Source organism: Pan paniscus, chromosome 6 (assembly GCF_029289425.2).
Source record: "Pan paniscus chromosome 6, NHGRI_mPanPan1-v2.0_pri, whole genome shotgun sequence".
In the NCBI taxonomy this organism is placed as follows: Eukaryota; Metazoa; Chordata; class Mammalia; order Primates; family Hominidae; genus Pan; species Pan paniscus.
The window spans coordinates 46,447,894-46,468,469 of record NC_073255.2 but is presented as its reverse complement, the minus strand read 5'-3'; the positions used below and the strand labels follow the sequence as shown (position 1 = coordinate 46,468,469).

Below are 20,576 nucleotides of genomic sequence, written 5' to 3'. Positions count from 1 at the left end.
TCTGAGCTGATCAACTTCACGTAAGCAATACGGGTCACTGCCCTCATCGCCTCCTCAGATCAGAGACAGCCTGACACAGTGAGGACCGGGAAGTCCTGTCCCTCTATGCACCCTACCTGGCTCTTTTAAATGGGCCTGCTGTGAAGTCAGAAGGAGAGTGAATGACATACCATTGGCTTCTCTGCCTTGACGGTTTTCACCTGGAGGCATTCTTCCCGCTTTGAGGTAGTGTTGCTGAGGTCCTGCTGCTCACCAAGGGCTCCCTGAGTCGGTCGGCCGGGCGACCTGGACTGTGAATGGCTGCCGGAATCTCTCGGGGGTGGTGGCCGAGGATGGATGTCCCCTCGCTGCTTCTTGGTGACATGAGCCTCTGGGCCATGCACTGTCTTCACATGTTTCCGGAGGGAGCTTGGGTCTGTGTAACGCTTAGTGCAGCCTGGGATTTTGCACACATATGGTTTCTGCCAAATCCCACAAGAACGAGGTAAGAGATTGTTATGAAAGAGACTATGCCCCAGCCCAAAAGTCCTTTATGGTTGCTCATTACATTTTTAATCCTTTCAAAACACTTTCACAAGGCTTTGAGGTGTTCAGATACCTCTAGGAACTAATAGTTTAATAAGGCCATTAGAACACTGTTCCGTGGCCATAGAATTTAGCTTTAATAGATTATGGCTTGAGAGAGAGGCTCAGGGAGAACTAAGAATGTGTAAATTGCCTTGATGTTCTTGGAAGCATTTATACTGTGAGTGAGAAGTATCACGGTGCCATAATAGGCACTCAATAGATATTTGATGATGATGATGATGATGATGATGACGATGACAATGAAGATGGCTTAAAAGACACCCATCATCTAATCAGGAGAAGACTGCACACCTTTCAGAAGAGATTGTGTGACAAAGTTTTTTATGGATGTCCTGGTTGTGAGATCTAATATCACTCTGATCCTTTTGAAAATGTGCTATTTATGCACAGGCATAATTTAAAAATTGCCGATGGCATCTCCCATGTTAGATGACACTAAAATGTGCTCCTTTGGGTAGCATTACAAGTGTGGGGATGTTAGGGCTCAAAATAGCCAGAACCTTTCTGCTCTTTGAAGTTGGAAAGCCCTGTTACAGACTGTCCATGAATCATCATCATAAACTGCAGAGGGCTGACGGATGTTCTGTGGACCAGGATTTCTGGTCTGTTTTCTTCTCCTCAGTGAATTTATAACTAAGGTCTATAAATTATTTCATGCTAATTTCATTTTCTATGTGGGTCAGTGATCAAGCCTAAGGATACAGTCATAAAAAATTATGCGGATGCTTATATAAGCGGATTATTTTCTGAAATCACAGAACTGCTGGCCTTTGGCTCATGACCAACATTGGATTTGTGAGTTTGTTCACTTGGCTTAAAATATAATATACGCAAGAATGCTTTCATGAATATATATTTATATCTATGTATAGCAGAGGATGAGCTTTTACGTAAGCAATCGTCATGAAAAGCAGGATTACTATAATGTACCTATTATATTTAAAAGGATGCCGTGTCTTGTAGAATGTATGTCTAAAAGATGCTTTTTCACTAAAAGCCCAAGAACAGACTGAGTGCTACCTAAAATGCTGAAGTGTCCTAATGCAGTGAAGCAAAGATCCTGAAACTGAGAGGTTTCACCTCCAAACCTGAGATTCCTTTGGGCAGAATTGATTCCCATTAACTATGAATTACATCTATTCAGGAGCTTGTGTGATTTGCAGCATATATATATATACATATATATATATATATATATATATATAATAAGATGAGCACATCAAATTCTATGCATTAGGGACAAAAGACTGGCTCTGACAATTAGTGCCATTACCTTACAGTGTTCTGACACGGGCCCTATGCTTGCTCACAGCATTCCTGTGACAGGTTGTTCCATCAGCAGGCAGACTGGGATATATGGGGCAGAGGTATGGAGACCAGAAGGAGAGAGGGAGCACAAAGCCTGCATGTTTGGAGAGCTACTCTTCCTGTAAATATATGGATGTACGTTATGGGTTAGCTTAGAACCAAGGACGCAGCCAATATGTAATGAGATACAAATGTGTCGGCTCCTGCACTTCCAGAAACAAGAGCCCATACAGGTGCACCTGTGCCCGTGTGCCCTTGTGTGTGAACATACACATTATCTACCCACAAAAATTCACAAATTCACAAGAATACAGGTTCAGGAAATGTATACCTCACAACAACATAACATAAACAAAATATATTAACCCTTCACACAGCTTTTGCCCACAAATTTTGTTGTGATCAGTGACTGAAATAAAATATAATTAGAGACTAAGAAAAATGTTCTCAGACTTACTGAAGTGCAAGATTCTGCAAGCATAAAGTTGCATACAACAAAATTTAATCATAAGGAATACAAAATCTGATAGGAAAAATAAGAAGATGCAATGATCTGTAATACAAAGTGTGAAAGCTATGTAAGGATATAGACAGAGGAGGGATCATTTTTCAGCTAGGATAATCATGGGAGGCATCAGTTATTAAGATTCTATATCTGGGCTTAATGCCCAGCTCACGGGATTATCAGTAAGTGCTAAATTAGATCATGTACATGAAGTGCTTACCAGGATGCATGGAATGTAGTAAGCACTCAATATACAGAGCTTTTATTAGGAGTCATTTTACTTGGGATGCCAAAAAGAAGTGTCCTCAGCAAAGGTCCAGTGGCAGAACCACTTCATGCACCTAAGCATGGCAGTGCACAGCACCAGCTTCTGGAAGGTTTCATTCACGGTCATGATAGTGAGAGGTCAGGACTAGAGGGATGAGCTTGGGCCCTGTGAGAACCGACACTTACACAACCTTAGGGAGTCTCAAGTCTCCCTATAGGAAAGAGGGAGCCATTGCAGCTTTCTAGAGAGGGAGGTTCAACCGAATCAGAGCTCAGGAAACTTGTTTAGCGGTATCTTTGGGGGAAAAATGAGCTGTCTGATCTGGAGTAAGAAGTCCTGTCAGAGCTACGGTCAGTCTAGCAGCCCTAAATGAGCAGGACAGCCAGAGGAACAGAGAAGTGCCAGAAATTACTCCCTTCCCATTACAGTCCATTATTTTCTTGGCCACACTTAGAACAGCAAAGGGCTTGGCACATAAATAGCTATAAGTATTTGTTCAGTGAATAAATGAAGTTGCAAATAAGAGAGGAAATAAATGAAAGCAAATCACTTGATTCATCTAGGATTGTGAGATTGCACAAATCTGGATTTCCTGGACAAACTTAGTTTGATGCTTCTGAAAATGTCCATCAGTAACACACAGGGCCAAAGTCTTGCATATAGAAGAGAGAAGTATAATTTGTTTGTAAATATGTCTGTGGGTAGAATTTTAATTATGTATTTATGATAAAAGTTAGTAATTTAAGTAAATTGCTCAAGTGTGGTCAATGACATTACTACCCAAGATATCCTTATCTTTTAATCTTATAACAAACACTCAACTCTCACATAACATTGCACTTTTTACCTTGGAGAAGAACACAAGCTCAACTACACCACAATTAAAGCAAACACACATGTACAAATATTTTAGGTCCATAAAAAGACAAAAAAGCTTGGTAATCGTCTTTATATGTGTGCATTCTGATCCTAACATACCCTCTGTCCAAACTTCTCCATGATAATAGGAGACAGCATTGGCCTAACATCTATAGGAATGAATGCCCCCTAAATTTCTAGTCAAAATTACACTTAAATCTATGAAATATACGAAATACATTCTGTTAAGTCAAAACCCCTTAAAATTTTAAATTGAAATATAATTCACATGCCATAAAAATAATCCCTTTAAATTGCACAATTCAGTGGCATTAGTACATTCTAGACATTGTGTAATCATCACCATTACCTAATTCCAGAATATCTTCACCACCCCAACAAAAAAACCTTGTATCCATTAGCAGTCATCACTATTCCCTCTCCCCTCTGCTTTTGGCAACCACTGATCTACTTTCTATCTCTATGTATCTATCTATTCTAGACTCCCTAAAATTTTGTACAAAACAAGTGTAGTAGATTATATTCCAGCTACTGCATACTGTAAAAGCATTTTTACATTAAAAATGGAGATGTGGCATCTTTAAAATGTCTTCAAACAGTTAGAAAATGAGATTCCGAATAACTCCAGTTTCCATGACCTTTTCACACAGAAAGTTGGTATACATATGAACTTACATGTGTGAGTTTGTGAGTGAGTGTGCTTTTTACAGAGTGCAGTTAATCCCTTTAGAGATGTTTTTGCTCTGTCAGTTTCAGCTGAAGAAAACATGGTGAGAACCATCTTTGCCACCTTAAAGCCAAAAGTCCACTGAGCAGAATGGCTCACTTTGTTTCTATCAAGAATCTCTCTGCCCAGCTCTCTGTCTGAAAGATCATAAATGTGTTTGACCTGCACTGGTGAGATGAAATGACAGCCACTCCAGGGTCTCATGTGTGCACAATGTTCCTTCTCTAACACATTTCAAGCAAACGGATGACACGCTGTGGTGCTGAACTATGTCTCATGTTAACAAATTCTGGTTAGCTATCCTATTTCCACTCAAAATGTGGGGAGTCCTTTTGTTAATCTCTCAATACATTCAAGAGAAGATTTCACAGACAAGCCAGAATTTGAGCTAGACCTCCAAGGCCAAATTGGAAGTCTGTAGGGAGATGTTCACTAAAATGTAAGCAATGAATTTGGAATAATTTTCATTCTTATGCCTCTCTACAATTTAGGGGGGATCACTACCTAAAAATAACAGTAACACAACAGGAATCACCCTGAAGCTTTACTCAATATGTTTTCTTAAGTAACTGCCTAGAAAGTATTCTGGGTTTCTGAGACCATTTTCCAAGATCCTTTGGAATTTAGAATGTCTGAAAATTGCATTTAGCCAAGGCTGGTTGCTCTGTAAAAATCTTTTTTGATATAATACCATTTGAAGATACCACTTGGAGGAAGCAAATAAAAGTGGATGACTTAGCAGGAAGCTGTCAGCTGTCAACATGCTACTTCTTAATATATCCTTGGGGCTTATGGGGTCATCCTTTGCACGGATTCCTGCTATTTTGGGCAGAGTGACTGGCTCAGATTCCAAGTCAAATGCTCCCACTGTTTGACCAGTAGGTGGCAGTTCAAAACAACATGAAACTAGTAAGTTCGCAGGGGTTTTAAGAAGTTTCCTCCTCATCTCTTATTATTCTCCAAATAAGATCCAGTTTCCAGTCCCACCTAGGAAGCCCAAGCCTTCACCTGCAGGGGCAGAGCCCACTCATGCTGGGAATGGCCAAGGGGAAAACAAAACAGAACACACTGCGCCTTCCCATGTGCCTTCCCCGGGATAGTTCTTTGTTTCCTTATGCAAGCTCCATGCCCACTGAGGATGCTTACCTCATTGGAATGCGTTCTGTTTTGGTGTTTGGCGCGATCAGAGGCGTTTGAGAAAGCCTTGTTGCAACCTTCGTGCTCACAGACGTATGGTTTCTCTCCAGTGTGAGATCTCAAGTGTGTTTTCAAGTTTTCTAGTCTCGAGTAGGCCTTTGTGCAACCTTCAAACTGAGGACAACAGGTAAATCTGGATTACTCTGCACAATGGCAACAGCAGCTTGTGCCTAACACGCCCTCCAAGTTGATGAAAAACTGATGTTTCAAGGGTCAGCAGCTTTTCAAAACCCAGGAACAAAAAGTCCACTAAACTCTGCATTTATTGGGATTCAGATGTAGCTTGGTGCAGTTCCAGATAAAGAGTTTTCAGTGCCAGTAAAAGTCCTGAAGTTTTTTTTTTTTAATAGACCGCTCAATGTGGACAATGGATTTCATTATCTGCTCATTGATCTCCTCAAATTCCCACTGATTTCAGATTCAGCACAAAGTTCATTAATATAGCTTTGTGTCCATACAAAGACATGGAATTTGATCATGTTTGTAAAGGGCCTTTAAGATGTAAAGTACCAGGGATCAGCGTGCCCAATGCGCCTCGTGGGCACCTCAGTGAAGAATGCACAACCTTGCAGCAGCCCCATCCCATTCCATACGCCTATGCCTGAGGACTCACTAGGAAAGGAAGGGAAAACTTTAAAACCTGGTATAGGGATTAGCTGTTTTAAAAGTCAACTTCAACTCTGTAAGTTGGAAGCTGGCACTTCCCTTTGCCTTCTGAGCCCTATGGTACCATAAGCTGTTGGGCTGCGGCCAGCAGGGTGGCCCTCTATTCATTCCCAGTGCCAGCCACCGCTGCCCCCTTGCCACTGTGCAGAGCTGCGCTGTCCAACTCAGTCACTCAAACACCGAAGCATTTATCACCAGACAATACTCTAGTCCTCTTCTCTTGCCACCCAACCACGCTTCCCCTGAGCTGGTGTCATCAGTTTGCACAGCTCTTATGAGTATGGGGAAGGACCCAAGTGTGCCTGCCACCCACTTTTGTACTCACAGTGCATTTGTGAGGCTTCTCGCCCGTGTGTCTTCTCATATGCACTACCAACATATACTGGGCTTTGAAGGGTTTCTGCTCTCTTGAGCAGTCCAGCCACCTGCACACGAACTCCTTCTTCTCTCCATGAATATGGTCATTATTTATATGCTGGGGTTTGGAAAAAGAGAGAGAAATCAAATGGAAATGTATTCATCATTTCTGAAGGCAACAGAAGAAAATGCAGAAAATAACCCAATCTTAAAAATTCTAAAGACCACAAGAATAACTTTACCATATTACAGATTATAAAAATTCCAGTTAGTACACTTCTCAAGTAAATTTGCCTTTGCTAACTGTGTATGCATGCTTCCTAACCAGTGGGAGTGGCAAGACCGGGATGGAGCCTGGCATTCCAGGAAATATACTACAGTACATTGGCCATCTGAAGAGCAGAGTTCAATTCCAGGTTTGGGACCAGCTAGTTATGAAATGAGGTGAGCCACTGTTGACCTTTCTGAATCTCTGTCATTTTTCCTTGCCAAGGCTGGCGATTGAGGCTAAACAACTGCAGAGATGTTCTCCAACTCTCACACACTGGGCCATGGGTTAGCACCGTGGCTTAGGCTTCAAAAAGGGAAGGCACACACAGACATGCACAATTCCAGAACAAAAAAACCAAAAGCACTTGCAAATGAAACTTTAGCTCAGGGTTAATCAGACTGCTTCCTGAATAAGAATTGCAGAGAAAAGAATTATACTGAGGAAGAGGACTGTGTGGTCATCAACAAATAAGTTAGTCTTTCAGGGCCTTGGTTTTCTTCTTGTAGAAAAGTTGCTAAGGGACTTTCTAGCTCTAAAATTCTATTAATACGGTTTTTAACATAAAGATGAAGTTCTCTGAATTACTTACCAATTCATGGTTTTAGAATCATTTAATTTCTTGGATTAATACAACTAGGAATCATTAGAAACCTATTGCAGCATGAGAGGAAGAGAAGCTTCTTAATTTGAATCAAATTAAGGTCAATTTCAACAGGTTGAGCATACTATTTCAATGTCCAGCTATGGACTACTGAAGACATTTGTATCCTAGGTTGATGCTGTTGGTCTTTATTTTCTGGTGATTCTGCATTTTATTTGCCTTAATTTAAGGCTTGTGGGAACACTTTCTGAAGTATACATAGAACTACATCACCAAAAAACTTAGTTCAATAAGAGAAAGCTCCCTTTGGCTCCGTGCCTCGCGTGGTAGTGACACAACCTCTCATTACTTTCCTGCTGAGTCCAGGGCTCCTAAAGCGGTGGTCGCTGTGAGTCTGAAGGTGAAGTTCTGCCTTCAGAGTGGGCCTTTCCCAGTTACTCCACTACATGGCCTATCGCTTTAGGTAAAAAACAGTTTTACAAAAGTAAAGTTTTCTATGCTGTTTCTGGAGTTTAAAACTGGGTGAGGACAGAGAAAAGAAATTATTGTTCTCTATCTCCTCTCCTTGGAGCAGCTCCCAGAAAAATCTGGTGAACAGCAGAGAGAGAGTGGTACATTGCAGCACACAAGAAGAGAGCCAATGTCCCGTCAGTAGCTCCAAAAATGACACAGAAACTGCAGTGGTTGGGGAGCAACCCCACGGCAAACAGATGTGGGTTTCCTATGAAAAGCCAGCCATGCTCCATGTCAGTGTTTCTTAAAAGTTATGATGATGCACACAGGTATAGGAAGAGAACAGATGTTCTGGACAGGGGACAACGTTCAATCCGCACGTCTGCTTCTAGTAAGTCTTTGTAGCCCATACACAAGACCAGGGCTTTCCCAAATGTGTGCTGAAGCCCAGCCTTGGAAACCAAGCTCACATCTTACAGAGGGGTTCTATGGATTCTCAAACGGGAGAAAAAGAAATGATCATACAAAAACACTCCATAACAGTTGCTCTTGGTTCAGTTTTCCAAGTCATTGGAAATAAAGCTTGGATCCTTGGATTAATGCACATGAAAGGGAAAGAAAAAAGGAAGGAAGGGAGGGAGGAAGCAAGGAAGGCAAGCAGAGAGTGAGGGAGACAGAAGGAAAGGGAAGAATAAGGAAGGAACACAGGAGGGAGAAAGGAAAAGGTAAAATTGGGAAACTGAATTATAATTTGTGCTGAGCCAACTGCTTAAGGTTGGATCCATGTCTTATTAGTTCCCTGTTCTCTCTCATGCTTTTATGAGGATGTGCTGGGTGCCACTCACACCAGGCCCTGTGCTGGAGAACATGACAGACATGATTCTTGCCCCAAGGAATTAAGTCTACCAGAGGGAAATAGGTCATGGCTTAAATTACTATACAATTACAGTTGTGATAGGCATTATGAAGGGAGATAACAGGGTTTTATAAAAACATGTAATGGGATCATAAGTCAGTGTGCGGCATCAGGAATCAGGGTCCGCGTCTCCAATGAAGCAGCATTTAGAGCAGGACCTGAAGGATGAGTAGACACATCAGGTGTGCAGGGAAGGATGGGGTAGGAGAATGGGACACTACAGCGGACCGATGACACAGAAGTACCTGCAGAAGAACAGAGCCTGGTGCCTTTGAGGAACAGGGTGAGGGCCACGCATGGCAGGAGAGAACTGGCCAGGGAGAAACTGCCACCACTTGGCATGGCGAGAAGGCATGAGTTTTCTGTGGGTCAAGTGGACATCCATGACGTAGGTAAGCTTGGGTTAGCTTGCCAGGGCTCACCTAAAATGCTGTGTGCTCAGTCATGTCTCCAGCAGTGAGGATGTGGGAAATACCCCTGCATAAAACTCACATACACCCCAGGGGAAAGCCAGGCTTGCATGTCTGCCCCTGAGGAGGAGGGCATGAGGGAAACCTGGTGCTACTCAAGGGAGCAGGGGTGGCTAAGAAGGAGGTGCCAACAGTGGCCAGTAAAGAAAGAGACTCTCATATTTTCCTTTCCTGTCTCATCCAACACACTGGAGGAGCTGGACCCTAGAAAGAAAGGGAAGGCATCTCCTGGCAGCACTCCCAGGCCCCAGCTCCTTTAGGTGAGGTGGCAAAGGGAGGGCAAACAGCCTGCCAGTTCCCTTGAGGCCTGTGCCTCGCTGCTGACAGGGAAGGGAAGGCTCTGGATTGGACCTGAGATTGGACGTTTAAATTGGACACTTTAGTTATCCAAAGTGACGGAGAAGGTATAGAATCTGCCTACAATGGTGTTGAGGGATCCGGCACTGAGCAGAGAAGGGAGAACTGGCAACCAGTGGAGGAGGGCAGTGCCTGGAAAAATCCCAATCATTTCCTATTTATACCGCACCCAGCTTCTTCTACCTTTGCCACTGAGACAATGTGTGGAAATTTGAGTGGCAGGAAATCCCACGCCAGTCAGCAAGCATGAACACCCTTGCTGTTGTCTCCATGTGGGGAGGGGGGTGGGGGAAACTTATGTTGGGCACTTAAAGCAACCTCATTTTCATAAGGTTAGCATCTTGGGAATGTTCCCTTTCCAATCCCTTAGACCCGAGTCCCAACTAATATATTTTTGCAATTTTCTGGAACTGCTCTTAAGTTCAAACTTGCATTGAGACCACAGTTATTTTTCTTTAAATGGAATTCTACACCTAGGAGGCTGGGGAACCAAGTCAATCTTCCTCTTCTTTACTGCTTAAATGCTGCACAGAGGATGCAATCAATTGCTATAAGGAAAAAGGGAGGCATCTCTCTGCCTGTTTAAGCAGTTCAAATGTATTTTAAGCTTAACATATTTCCTAGAACTAGATTTCAAGTGCAAATTAAAATTCTAAGAACTCACAGACTTAACATGTGCATTTGTTCAAAATATTTACTTTCCTTTAAAAAGCTGCATTGGGCCAGGCATGGTGGCTCACACCTGTAATCCCCATATTTTGGGAGGCTGAGTCAGGAGGATCACTTGAGCTCCAAGACCAGCCTGGGCAACACAGCGAGACCCCATGTCTAAAAAAAAAAATCAGGGTGTGGTGGTATAGGCTTGTAGTCTCAGCCACTTGTGAGGCTGAGGCAGGAGGGTCACTTGAGCCCAGGAGGTCAAGGCAGTAGTGAGCCAGGATTGCACTACTGCACTCCAGCCTGGGAGAGCAAGAACTTGTCTCAAAAAAAAAAAAAAAGAAAATACATTGTACATTGCCCTCTGCAGTGAGTGTTCATCTGAGGGCCTATATCACAGTAGGCAGAGCACTGGAGGGCAATGGAGGACGCATTCCAGACAATTTCTGATGAGTTGTGTACCTTTGGACAGACCAATTCACCTATTTGGACCTTACTTTTCTCATCTGTAAAATTAGAGTAATGAATTAGATCAGGTGTTGGCAAATATTTTCTGTAAAAGCTAGATAGTAAATATTTTAGGCTTTACAGGGCTGTAAGCAGCCACAGACAACATTTAAATGAATGGGTTATCTGTTCATTTATGAATGTGGAAAACTTTCACGTGTCACAAAATATTCTTTGACTTTTTTTTCAACTTTTAAAAAGTCTAAAAACCATTCTTAGCTCATAGGCTGCACAGAAACAAGCAGCTGGATTTGGCCTATGGGCCATTGACTGCTAATCCCCAAAGTGGATGAGCTCTGTTTCCTTCTCGTACTAACATCTGACAGGTGAGCCCTCAAGCCTGAGACAGCAAAATTAGAAGGAGGTACGTTCTAGCACCAGAGAAAAGAAAAGGCAGTAGGAAGGACTGAAAATCAGGATCCTGCGCTATAAAAGGTACCCCAACGAAGGGAGGGCCATACATTAGGCCAAACTTCACTGTTTGTATCATATTCCTAGGACTAAGAAAAAAAACACATTCTTTTTCTCACCAAAATCCAAGGTAGATAAGAAAAGTGATAGGCAATGAATTCTTAACATTCGATGGACAAATTGACCCCATATGAAGCTGGCCTGAAATTCAATGGGCACGAGTTTATTTGTGGTTTCATTGAAAATTTGACTTCCCAGCAGTGAAAACGTTAATCAAATATATAAATAATTTAATTGGAGGGAAAATAATGCATGATTAAATTCCAAACTAATCCAACACATAGACATGCAATTTGCCAGAGGCCCAAGAGTCAGAAAGAGATAGATGGTGTAAATTACAATGCGGCATGCCAACTCTCTCGGCGCAGCCACTCTGAACTCTCCCTGTCTGAATAAACAGGGCCAGGACATCAGGACCAGGAAATTTCCCCAGAAAAGCCAAGTCCCGACACTGAGCTTCCCGATGGGTCCATGTCTTCAGTTTTCCAACTGGGGCTGCAAGCATTAGCCTTAGGGAACTGGTGACTGAGGAAATGAACACCTCATGAGCCCATAGCAAACCAATGAAATGATGTTTTATTAACTGTCATCGAATGGGAGCAAAATGAGCGACGACTCAGTATTTCTTCCACTGTTTCTTCCACTCCTTTGGGGCTCCGGGAGCCCATAGAAAGGTGGGAGAAATCACAAGCTGGTTTAGCAATCAAGGAGGCAGAAGGTGCTTCTTTCAAGGGAGTTTCTTTGGGAAGCCGAGCCCTGGATGTCCACCAAGGAGGCTTGGAGAGCTACAGGAAGAAATGGGAAAGTGAAGCTTTTCTTTCACTAGCAGCAAAATAGATGCCACAATGGACTTTACTGAGCTAATCAGGGTCCTTTCTTCTCACTTTGTTATTTCACTATTAGCTCAGAGCAGGCAGTTTTCCCTTGGTCTGCTCCTAACCCTCCAGATGAAAGGACACATGCAGTCCATGGCTCGCAGCTCTCCAAATAAAGCCGCCATTCACGCAGCTCATGAGGCTGGGAAGTACACTTCTGCTTTCCTTCAGTCTCCTCTCCACCAATTCCCACTCAGAAACACAGCTCTCTGGATCGATAAGTGTCCTCCCTTCTAAGTGACTTCTTCAGAATGCTACCACAAGGCTCAAATGTGTGTGTGCAAGATCTGCACATCCCCATTCAAACCCTGCCCGAGGGAATCACTAATCCATAGATACACACCTGGCTGCCTCAAAAGTCTGTCCACTCTTTACATCAGCCAGTTTCTTAACATCAAGAAGGTGAATTCCACTGTTGTAATAAAAATATTACCTTTAAGCACTGTTAAAAACAGTGGAGGGGGGAAACGCAAAGCTTCAGGCTCAACCCTCACCAGTTTCCAGACAGCTCCCCTGCACATGTACTTTTCACGCAAGTCTTTCTGTCAGTATCTAATGTTTCTCAAATCCCACAGAACTGCTTTATCAATTTAAAAGATTTCTACAAAGTACGACGCCAAGTTCATCACAACACAAGCTACCTGTAAAAGCAAAATATATGGTCATAGTTTTCAAATACATATGATCTCTCTCACATACACACAAACACCCATGTGCACACACAGGTGGTGTTATGGCCTTCATAGAAAATAGAATAAGGGCTTAGAAAGCAGTGTGTTCCATATATAAACATCTAAGAAAATGGAACAGCCTTTCTGGCTGGCAGTTCACTGGGTTCACTGGTGAGTCACTGGTGGAAGGCTGAGCACACTTGCTCCACCCCCAGTTGTATTTCCAATTCATGCCTTTGCTACATTTCTCTCTCTTGAACCATTAAGATGCCACCATTTGTTGCGGTGATTATATTTTTAAAAGGCAGAAAATAAAACTGAAACATTCTCTTCTCAGAACGTCAAACTGGAAATGTTTGATAGTTTCAAAATCTTTTTATGTTACTCTACCAGGTGAGCTCATAAATGCAGCTTGAGTTAATTAATACACTGAACAGGATTCGATAATTTGAAACTTCTGTGGGATTTGCTGGGGAAAGATATTAAGAAAGTCTTCTACTTTGACATAAGATGGGATATAAAGAAGTAAACTATTTCAAGTAAGCTCAATTTTCAGTGTTTCTTGACTTTATGTTATAAGCCTATTACTCTTTAGGTAGTATTACTCTTTAGGTAGTAGTCCAGAAATATTTCTGAAAAGAAAAAAATGGGAAAATAATTTAGAATCTATTAAAATTTAATTTATATTAAAACTGATTTGCAAGAAAGACTGAAATGTTTTGCCTAAAAAAACACTTTCCACAAGAATCCCTCAAAACTTCCTGCCTGAAATAAGGTCTATACCCTCCAGTTTTGTGTATTACTTGATAAATGCAACATTTTTGAAAGTTTTACAACTGTCATGATGTGGATTATATTGGGGATACCTTGTAATTGGATTCCTAAATGCTTCACTAGGCAGACAGAAAAAAACATGAATCACAGACTATCAGGACTGAAATAGGCCTTATATATCAATATGCACTTTAATTTTAGATAAATAAAATAATTTAAATTGTTTTGGTGGCACCCATCAATCTTCCTTCCTAACAGATTATTTAAAAACCTGAAACAGCCTCTGCTGTGGGAGGGATCTCCCTGAGACTTCACAAAATGCCCGTTTCAATTCAAACTGGTTAATATAAATATCAAGGCATCTTTCAGTTTCTGACATAACTATAAAATTATACCAGAAAATACCCAGAGGACTCAAGACTTTGGGTACAAACCAGCATTCTCTTTATAAAAATAAAGCAATTTCTTATTTCTGATTTGTGAATATTAAGAATTAGGACGAGATAAAAAAAATACGCTTCTTGGTTAAAAATGAATAAATAAATGGACTTCTTCCTGGCTGTTATTTGAATCCTGCTTTTAGGTACAAATGTGTAACAAAATTATTTTTTCTTATGTGTAAGAAAGGCGAAGTTCTTTAACAAGGTAGATGTTTTATCTGAACAAAGGGCTTTATAATGTTGGATCTGAAGAAGAGAAATGAACTAACCTAAAATATGACCCCCACCCCATCCCATCACCTCCCCAGACCTCCCCAAGGAAAGCTGGACTATGTTTCACTGCAGCAGAACACTATCATTTCACATTTAAAAACAAAAGTCTATTAAAAGGAATGAAATACGCATACACATTACAACATGGTTGAACTTTGACAGCATGCTAAATGAAAGAAGCCAGTCCAAGAAAAGATAAATACTGCATGATTCCATTTATATGAGTATCCAGAATAGGTAAATCTATATATTAAAAAAGGTGGGTGAATAGAGAAATTGGGGATGACAGCAAAATGGTATGGGGTTTCTTTGTAGGGTAAGGAAAATGTTCTAAAATTCATGTGGTATTGGTTGCACAGCTTTGAGAATATATCAAAACATACGAATTGCTGTATACTTTAAATGGATGAATTACATGGTAGATAAATTATATCTCAATAAAGATATTACCCCCCACCCCCACCCCACGCCTCCAAAGAAAAACTCACAAAAGTATACTTGGTGATGAAGTCTGGTACAAGGAAATTGTGGGAGAATAGGAAGAAGGTTGAAGGAACAGCCAGGTAGAATGGAATCTGACTTCCCCAGAGCTACACCTCTCCTTCAGACTGACTGGGGTAGGGCCCAGCAAGTGTTTTTCCATGAAAGCACAAGACTGCATCTTAATCACAACTTCTGCTACAACATACACAGACACAGACACAGACACAGACACACACACACACACACACACACACAGAGATGGGTTGAGTCAAAGTGGAACATATTTTATTTTTTTGAGACAGAGTGAGACAGAGTCTTGCTCTGTTGCCCAGGCTGGAGTGCAGTGGTATGATCTCAGCTCACTACAAACTCCACCACCCGAGTTCAAGTGATTCTTCTGCCTCAGCCTCCTGAGCAACTGGGACTACAGGCATGCGCCACCACTCCCAGCTAATTTTTGTATTTTTAGTAGCGACGGGGTTTCACTGTATCGGCCAGGCTGGTCTTGAGCTCCTGACCTCATGATCCACCTGCTTCGGCCTCCCAAAGTACTGGGATTACAGACGTGAGCCACTGCGCCCGGCTGTGGAACATATTTTTATGATACAGTATTTTCCGGTGGGTTTCTTACTGGCCTCAGTTAATAACCTGGGAACCTCACATAAATGACGACTTCTCTGTATTCCTCTGTCCTCATCGTCCAAGTTGTAGAGATGAGTGGAAAGATGGAGAAACCTGAACTTTGTGCAAAGTTGTTAACAGAACAAAGCCAAAAAACATCATATGCTAACATCAGTTCAAGTATGCAAAATAGTGCATGATTTGAAAAAGCAGATAGTTTCTAATCCATGATATATTCTAAAATTTACTAAAGATGCTTGAAAAATTGACGCACTGTCAATTCAGAATCTCTATCTTTTCAGTTTTGCTGTTACCTTGGATTATATAATAACTAGGTATAAATATAAAATTTGTGACATAATTTATCTAGCTGACCCTCCAACCTACCCTAAGGAATGCACATGTCGCAGGCTCAAACTCATATAAATAGAATCACAGTAGTGACTTAATATTAACGTGACCTAAAAACTGAAGGAAATGTGAGTTTTTGAGAAGAGTTTCTAAGAAGTAAATATTCATAATATTGGTTGATGTTATTTATATTATTTAGGTCAAAAGGAAACATCCTCATTCTTCAAAGTGCCTTAAGGGCCCTGCTATGGTCTGAATGTGTCCCCCCTGACATCCATATGTTGAAACTTAATCACCAGTGTGGGTGTATTAAGAGATGGGGCCTTGGCCAGGCACGGTGGCTCATGCCTGTAATCCTAGCACTTTAGGAGGCCAAGGCGGGTGGATCACCTGAGGTCAGGAGTTTGAGACCAGCCTGGCCAACATGGTGAAACCTTGTCTCTACTAAAAATGCAAAAAATTAGCTGGACATTGTAGCAGGTGCCTGTAATCCCAGCTACTCGGGAGGCTGAGGCAGGAGAATCACTTGAACCCAGGAGGAGGAGGTTGCAGTGAGCCAAGATCACTCCATTGCACTCCAGCCTGGGCAATAAGAATGAAACTCCATCTCAAAAAAAAAAAAAAAAGGGGGGGTGGGGCCTTAAGGAGGTGATTAAGAGGGCAGAGCCCTCATGAATGGGATTAGTGACCTTATAAAGGGACTGGAGGGAGCCCTCTCCCTTTCTGTGTGAGGACACAGCCAGAGGCTCCAGCTATAAGGCATAGAATGAGCCCTCACCAGACACTGAATCTTCTGACGTCTTGACCTTGATTTCCCAGCTTCCAGAAGAGTGAGAAATCAACTTCTCTTATTTATAAATTACCCAGTGTTAAGATATTTTGTTATCGCAACAGAAACAGGCTAAGACAGGCCCCTAATTCCTTCTAGAAACTATAAAAGTGCTCCTTCTCTTAAAATTTTGTTTTCTGAGTTCTAAGTTATTTTACTAAAACGAAAATGTAACTGTTGTCTCTTAAGAGGCTTCTCTTACCATCCAATAAGTTGCCTTTTGTTAAAGAGCTTCTCAGAGTTTCTTTCCTGGAGTGGCCTGTATTTAAGTCCTATTGTGATTTTACATGGAGAAGTAAAGTGACGTGTGCAAACTATTCTAAGACTCTGTGCACATCGTTTCTACAAGTTACTGAGCAGATTTAATTTTATACCATATCCTTTTAAATATTGACTTTGTTTCAGCCAAATGACAACAAAACCAGTAAACTCTTCTTAAGCAAATTGATTAGGGGCTTAATTACCAAAAAGAAAGATATAGAGTTAAGCAAGTAAGGATTCAGTAGTATCTATTCTAGAGATACTTTTAAAAAAGACTATTAAACACAGATAGGCAAAATTATTTTAACTGTGTAGTCATGGAACGAAATTATTTGGAAAACCATTCTCCAAAGAGGCACCTTCTATTTCATCTCTGTAATGAACAAATCCAGCAAACATGGTAAGAGCCAAGGTTTCTGATTTGAGCTCTAGCCCCAAAGGAGGTGCAGTTAAATCCCAATTTCCTGTTCCACAACTGGCTCCTAGATGAGGAAAATAGAAAGGCCAGAGGAGCTAAGAAAGTGGCTATAAATGCAACCTCTCCAAAGGATCAAATGAATTTGTCACTCTTATGCACGATCATTCCTACAAGTCCAGCATATGCAGAAAGCATTACCATCCATTGCAATTGCATTTATATCCAAGTTAAGGATTTCAGAAGCCAGATTGTATCCCAGAGCATTAAAATTCCCTCACCTATGGGCTTGGCTTTCTGCCAGATTCAGAAAAGAGAGTTAATGGATAGTTTCTCTCTACACTAATAGCAATTTTACTATTCAACCTGTTGTCAAAATAATGCTTATTTTGGGCTGGGTGCAGTGGCTCACACCTGTAATCCCAATACTTTAGGAGGCTGAGGCGGGAGGATTGCTTGAGCCCAGGCGTTCAACACCAGCCTGGGCAACATAGTAAGACCTCATTTCTAACAAAAAATAAAAATAAAAATTAGCACACGCCTGTAGTCCCAGCTACCTGAGAGGCTGTAGTGAGCTGAGATTGCACCACTGCACGCCAACGCCAGCCTGGGTGACAGAGCAAGACTCTGTCTCCAAAAAAAAAGGAAACATAATGCTTATTTTCCTATTAAAACTTTGAAAGGTAGGACGAATAGGTATAATAATATTTATAATAGTACATTTGCACTTTTAACTTTAGGGTGATTAATGCTTGCTTACACACACACACACACACACACACACACAAACAATGACTATCCCTAAGAAGAACAGAGAAGATTTAATTTTTAGTCTCCTTGATTACAAAGGTAGGCACAAAGTTTTCCTGTTGGAAAATCAAGCTACTAGGAGCACCAGTATCTAGAAGTACACAGAATATTAGCCTTTATTTCCTAATTTTTATGATTTCAGCAATCCACATGAAGCCTAAGCATATAGGTATTACTAGTAAAGGATCTGAACATGCAGTGTGATTCCAAGAAAATTCAAAAGTTAAGAATAAAATAAAAAACGTAAATGAAAAACGAGATCCAACTTTGAATGGGTGGTCTCTGTCTTCAATGCCCTACGAAAGCAACCATACTCCCTCCACATCACTGAAGTCTGATTCTGAACATTAGAACAATCAGCTCTTGAACTGGCCTTCAAGTTTAGAAATTCTGATATAATTTTGATCACTAAAATATAGGTTAAAATAATCACAGTTACAATAAAATGTATTTGAATTTCAAGTAGATTTGGAGAGAGTATTTTTAATATTGGGAGAAAAGTTGACAATTCGTTTTAATGAAATCTTTTGAAGATGGGAGGTAGAGAAGTGTTTTTGGTACCAGCCACAGTCCAAACTACATCCATGGTCATGGCTATCCCTGAAGGCCTACTGCTCGTCACATTGCTAAGGGAGGGTCTTACATGGTAAGTGCTGGGAGAACTTTCCGTTGGCAATTAAAAATAGATTAAGGCAAGTGTGTGTGTGTGTGTGTGTGTGTGTGTGTGTAGAGACGGATGGTGATTGCTGATCACAGAAGCACAGGCACGTCTCAAGAACTACTGGAAGAAAGGAAGGAGGCAGGCAAGTAGGCAAAATTATCCCTTTGGAAATCTGCCCACAGTCCCTGCTGAGCTGACGCATTCATTCAGTATTCACTCAAAGCTTATTTATGATATGACAGTTACTGTGCTAAACACTGAAAAGGCAAGACAGAATAAGACATGTCCATTGGATCTTATCCAAGGTTGGCTGCGGGAATGCAGAAAAGAATACTGTCTAAAAATTAGCCTTCAATGCACGGACACATTTGCTTGGCAATTAAAAGTAAGCTACTCAGAAGAATGCATGATTCTTTTGCTTCACTCATGCTCCCCACATCATAGAAAACTAGCAGGCCCATTGCCCAGGGCTTTTCCAGGTTTGTCCTACCAAACCAAGGTGGAAAGCAAGCCCCTCTGCTTTGGCATGCTTTTCAACCTGTAGAAGTATCAACTCTATCATTTTTCAATCAACTCTTATTCACAAGCCACCCTGGTGTGCAGTACCCTCCTAAACATCTTGACCCCCTATTAACAGTACATCTAAGTATATAAAAGCAAAATCTCCATACACACAATATGAGTATCCACTACATGTTCTATACCTAGATTGTAATTTTCTTTAGCTTATTAGTAGAAGGCATAGAGTTTAGAGAAAGAGCATAAGCCCAGACAGTAGGCTATAGGGATTAATTCATTTGTGTGCCATGGGCAAAACATATATGAGACAGTAGGCTATAGGGATTAATTCATTTGTGTGCCATGGGCAAAACATATATGAGACATAGGCATTGTGCCTGAGTCTAAATAAGGTGAATGGGAAACAATGGGATAGGCACTAATAAAATAGTGAAGAAGGGAAGGTTTCATAAACAGGGTAACTGAGCTGAATTCAGAAGGAAGAAAGGGAGGCTGACACAGGAAAAAGTGAATTGAGGAAGAAGGGAAGAGAGATACAGAGGCCCAGTGTTAAGAAAAACACAATGTGTTGGAAAATGGTGCCAAGTATAGGATTGGGGAATGTGTGTGCATGTCTGTGCATATGTGTGTGTATGCATGTGTATGTGTGCACATGCTGGTGAGTGGCTGTAGGATGCGTGCTGCAGAGGCAGCCTGGGGAAAAATTATAAGGGGAGTTGAGTGCCCTAAGGCAACCAGATCCCAGGCAACCAAGAGCAGGTTTTAAGCAGGGCAATGATCAGATTTGTTCTTATAAAAGGTAACTCTAGCAGCATCACAGAGGCACTAAGCAAAGACTGGGCAATGAACCCATCTAGGAGTTGCTATAATCATCCAAGAAAGCTGTGACCTTGAACTACAGCAGTAGCCAGGAGGATGAATAGTAAGGGGCTAGATGTGAAAGACATTATGGAATAATTTGTGGGTGATGAATTAGAGAGAGGAGTAACAGGTGATACCGAAGTCTCCAGCTTGAAAGATCTGAGACAATAACAGCATTGGAGGGCCAGGAGATTTGGTGATGATTACCCTTCTGTGTGGAACATATCATAGTGGAGATGCCTCCAGGACATCTCTGGTAGAGAGATTCCACAGAGAAGACAATCCTGGACATACAGATTTGAGAATCTAAGAAAGACTGCAGCTGATGCAGGAATGTGGGCCCCTTCCTTACCCCATGTTATCTTTGGTAAACTAAAAAACACCTACACAGTATTTTAAAGATTTCACAAAGCCCAATTTGAAAACCCCTGACCAATGGAGACTGTACAGAGGATGAAAAAGGAAGAAATTGAAAACAATGACGAGACCGGTATTTTAAGAGATAGGGAAACAAAGAAAGTAAAGGAGAGAACA

General features: G+C 41.4%; 1 protein-coding gene across 3 annotated transcripts in view; it reads right to left on the bottom strand.

Annotated features, from left to right (window-relative positions):
- The window catches only part of GLI3 (GLI family zinc finger 3), a 276,357-nt gene that overhangs the window by 11,120 nt on the left and 244,661 nt on the right, over positions 1-20,576 (bottom strand). For all 3 annotated transcript variants that reach the window (XM_063606217.1, XM_063606216.1, XM_034963994.4), the window contains exons 11-13: positions 6,464-6,613; positions 5,422-5,586; positions 171-461 (exon numbers count right to left, since the gene is read on the bottom strand). In XM_063606217.1, the coding sequence (XP_063462287.1) occupies positions 171-461; positions 5,422-5,586; positions 6,464-6,613 (606 nt within the window). The remainder of the gene's footprint in view (positions 1-170; positions 462-5,421; positions 5,587-6,463; positions 6,614-20,576) is intronic.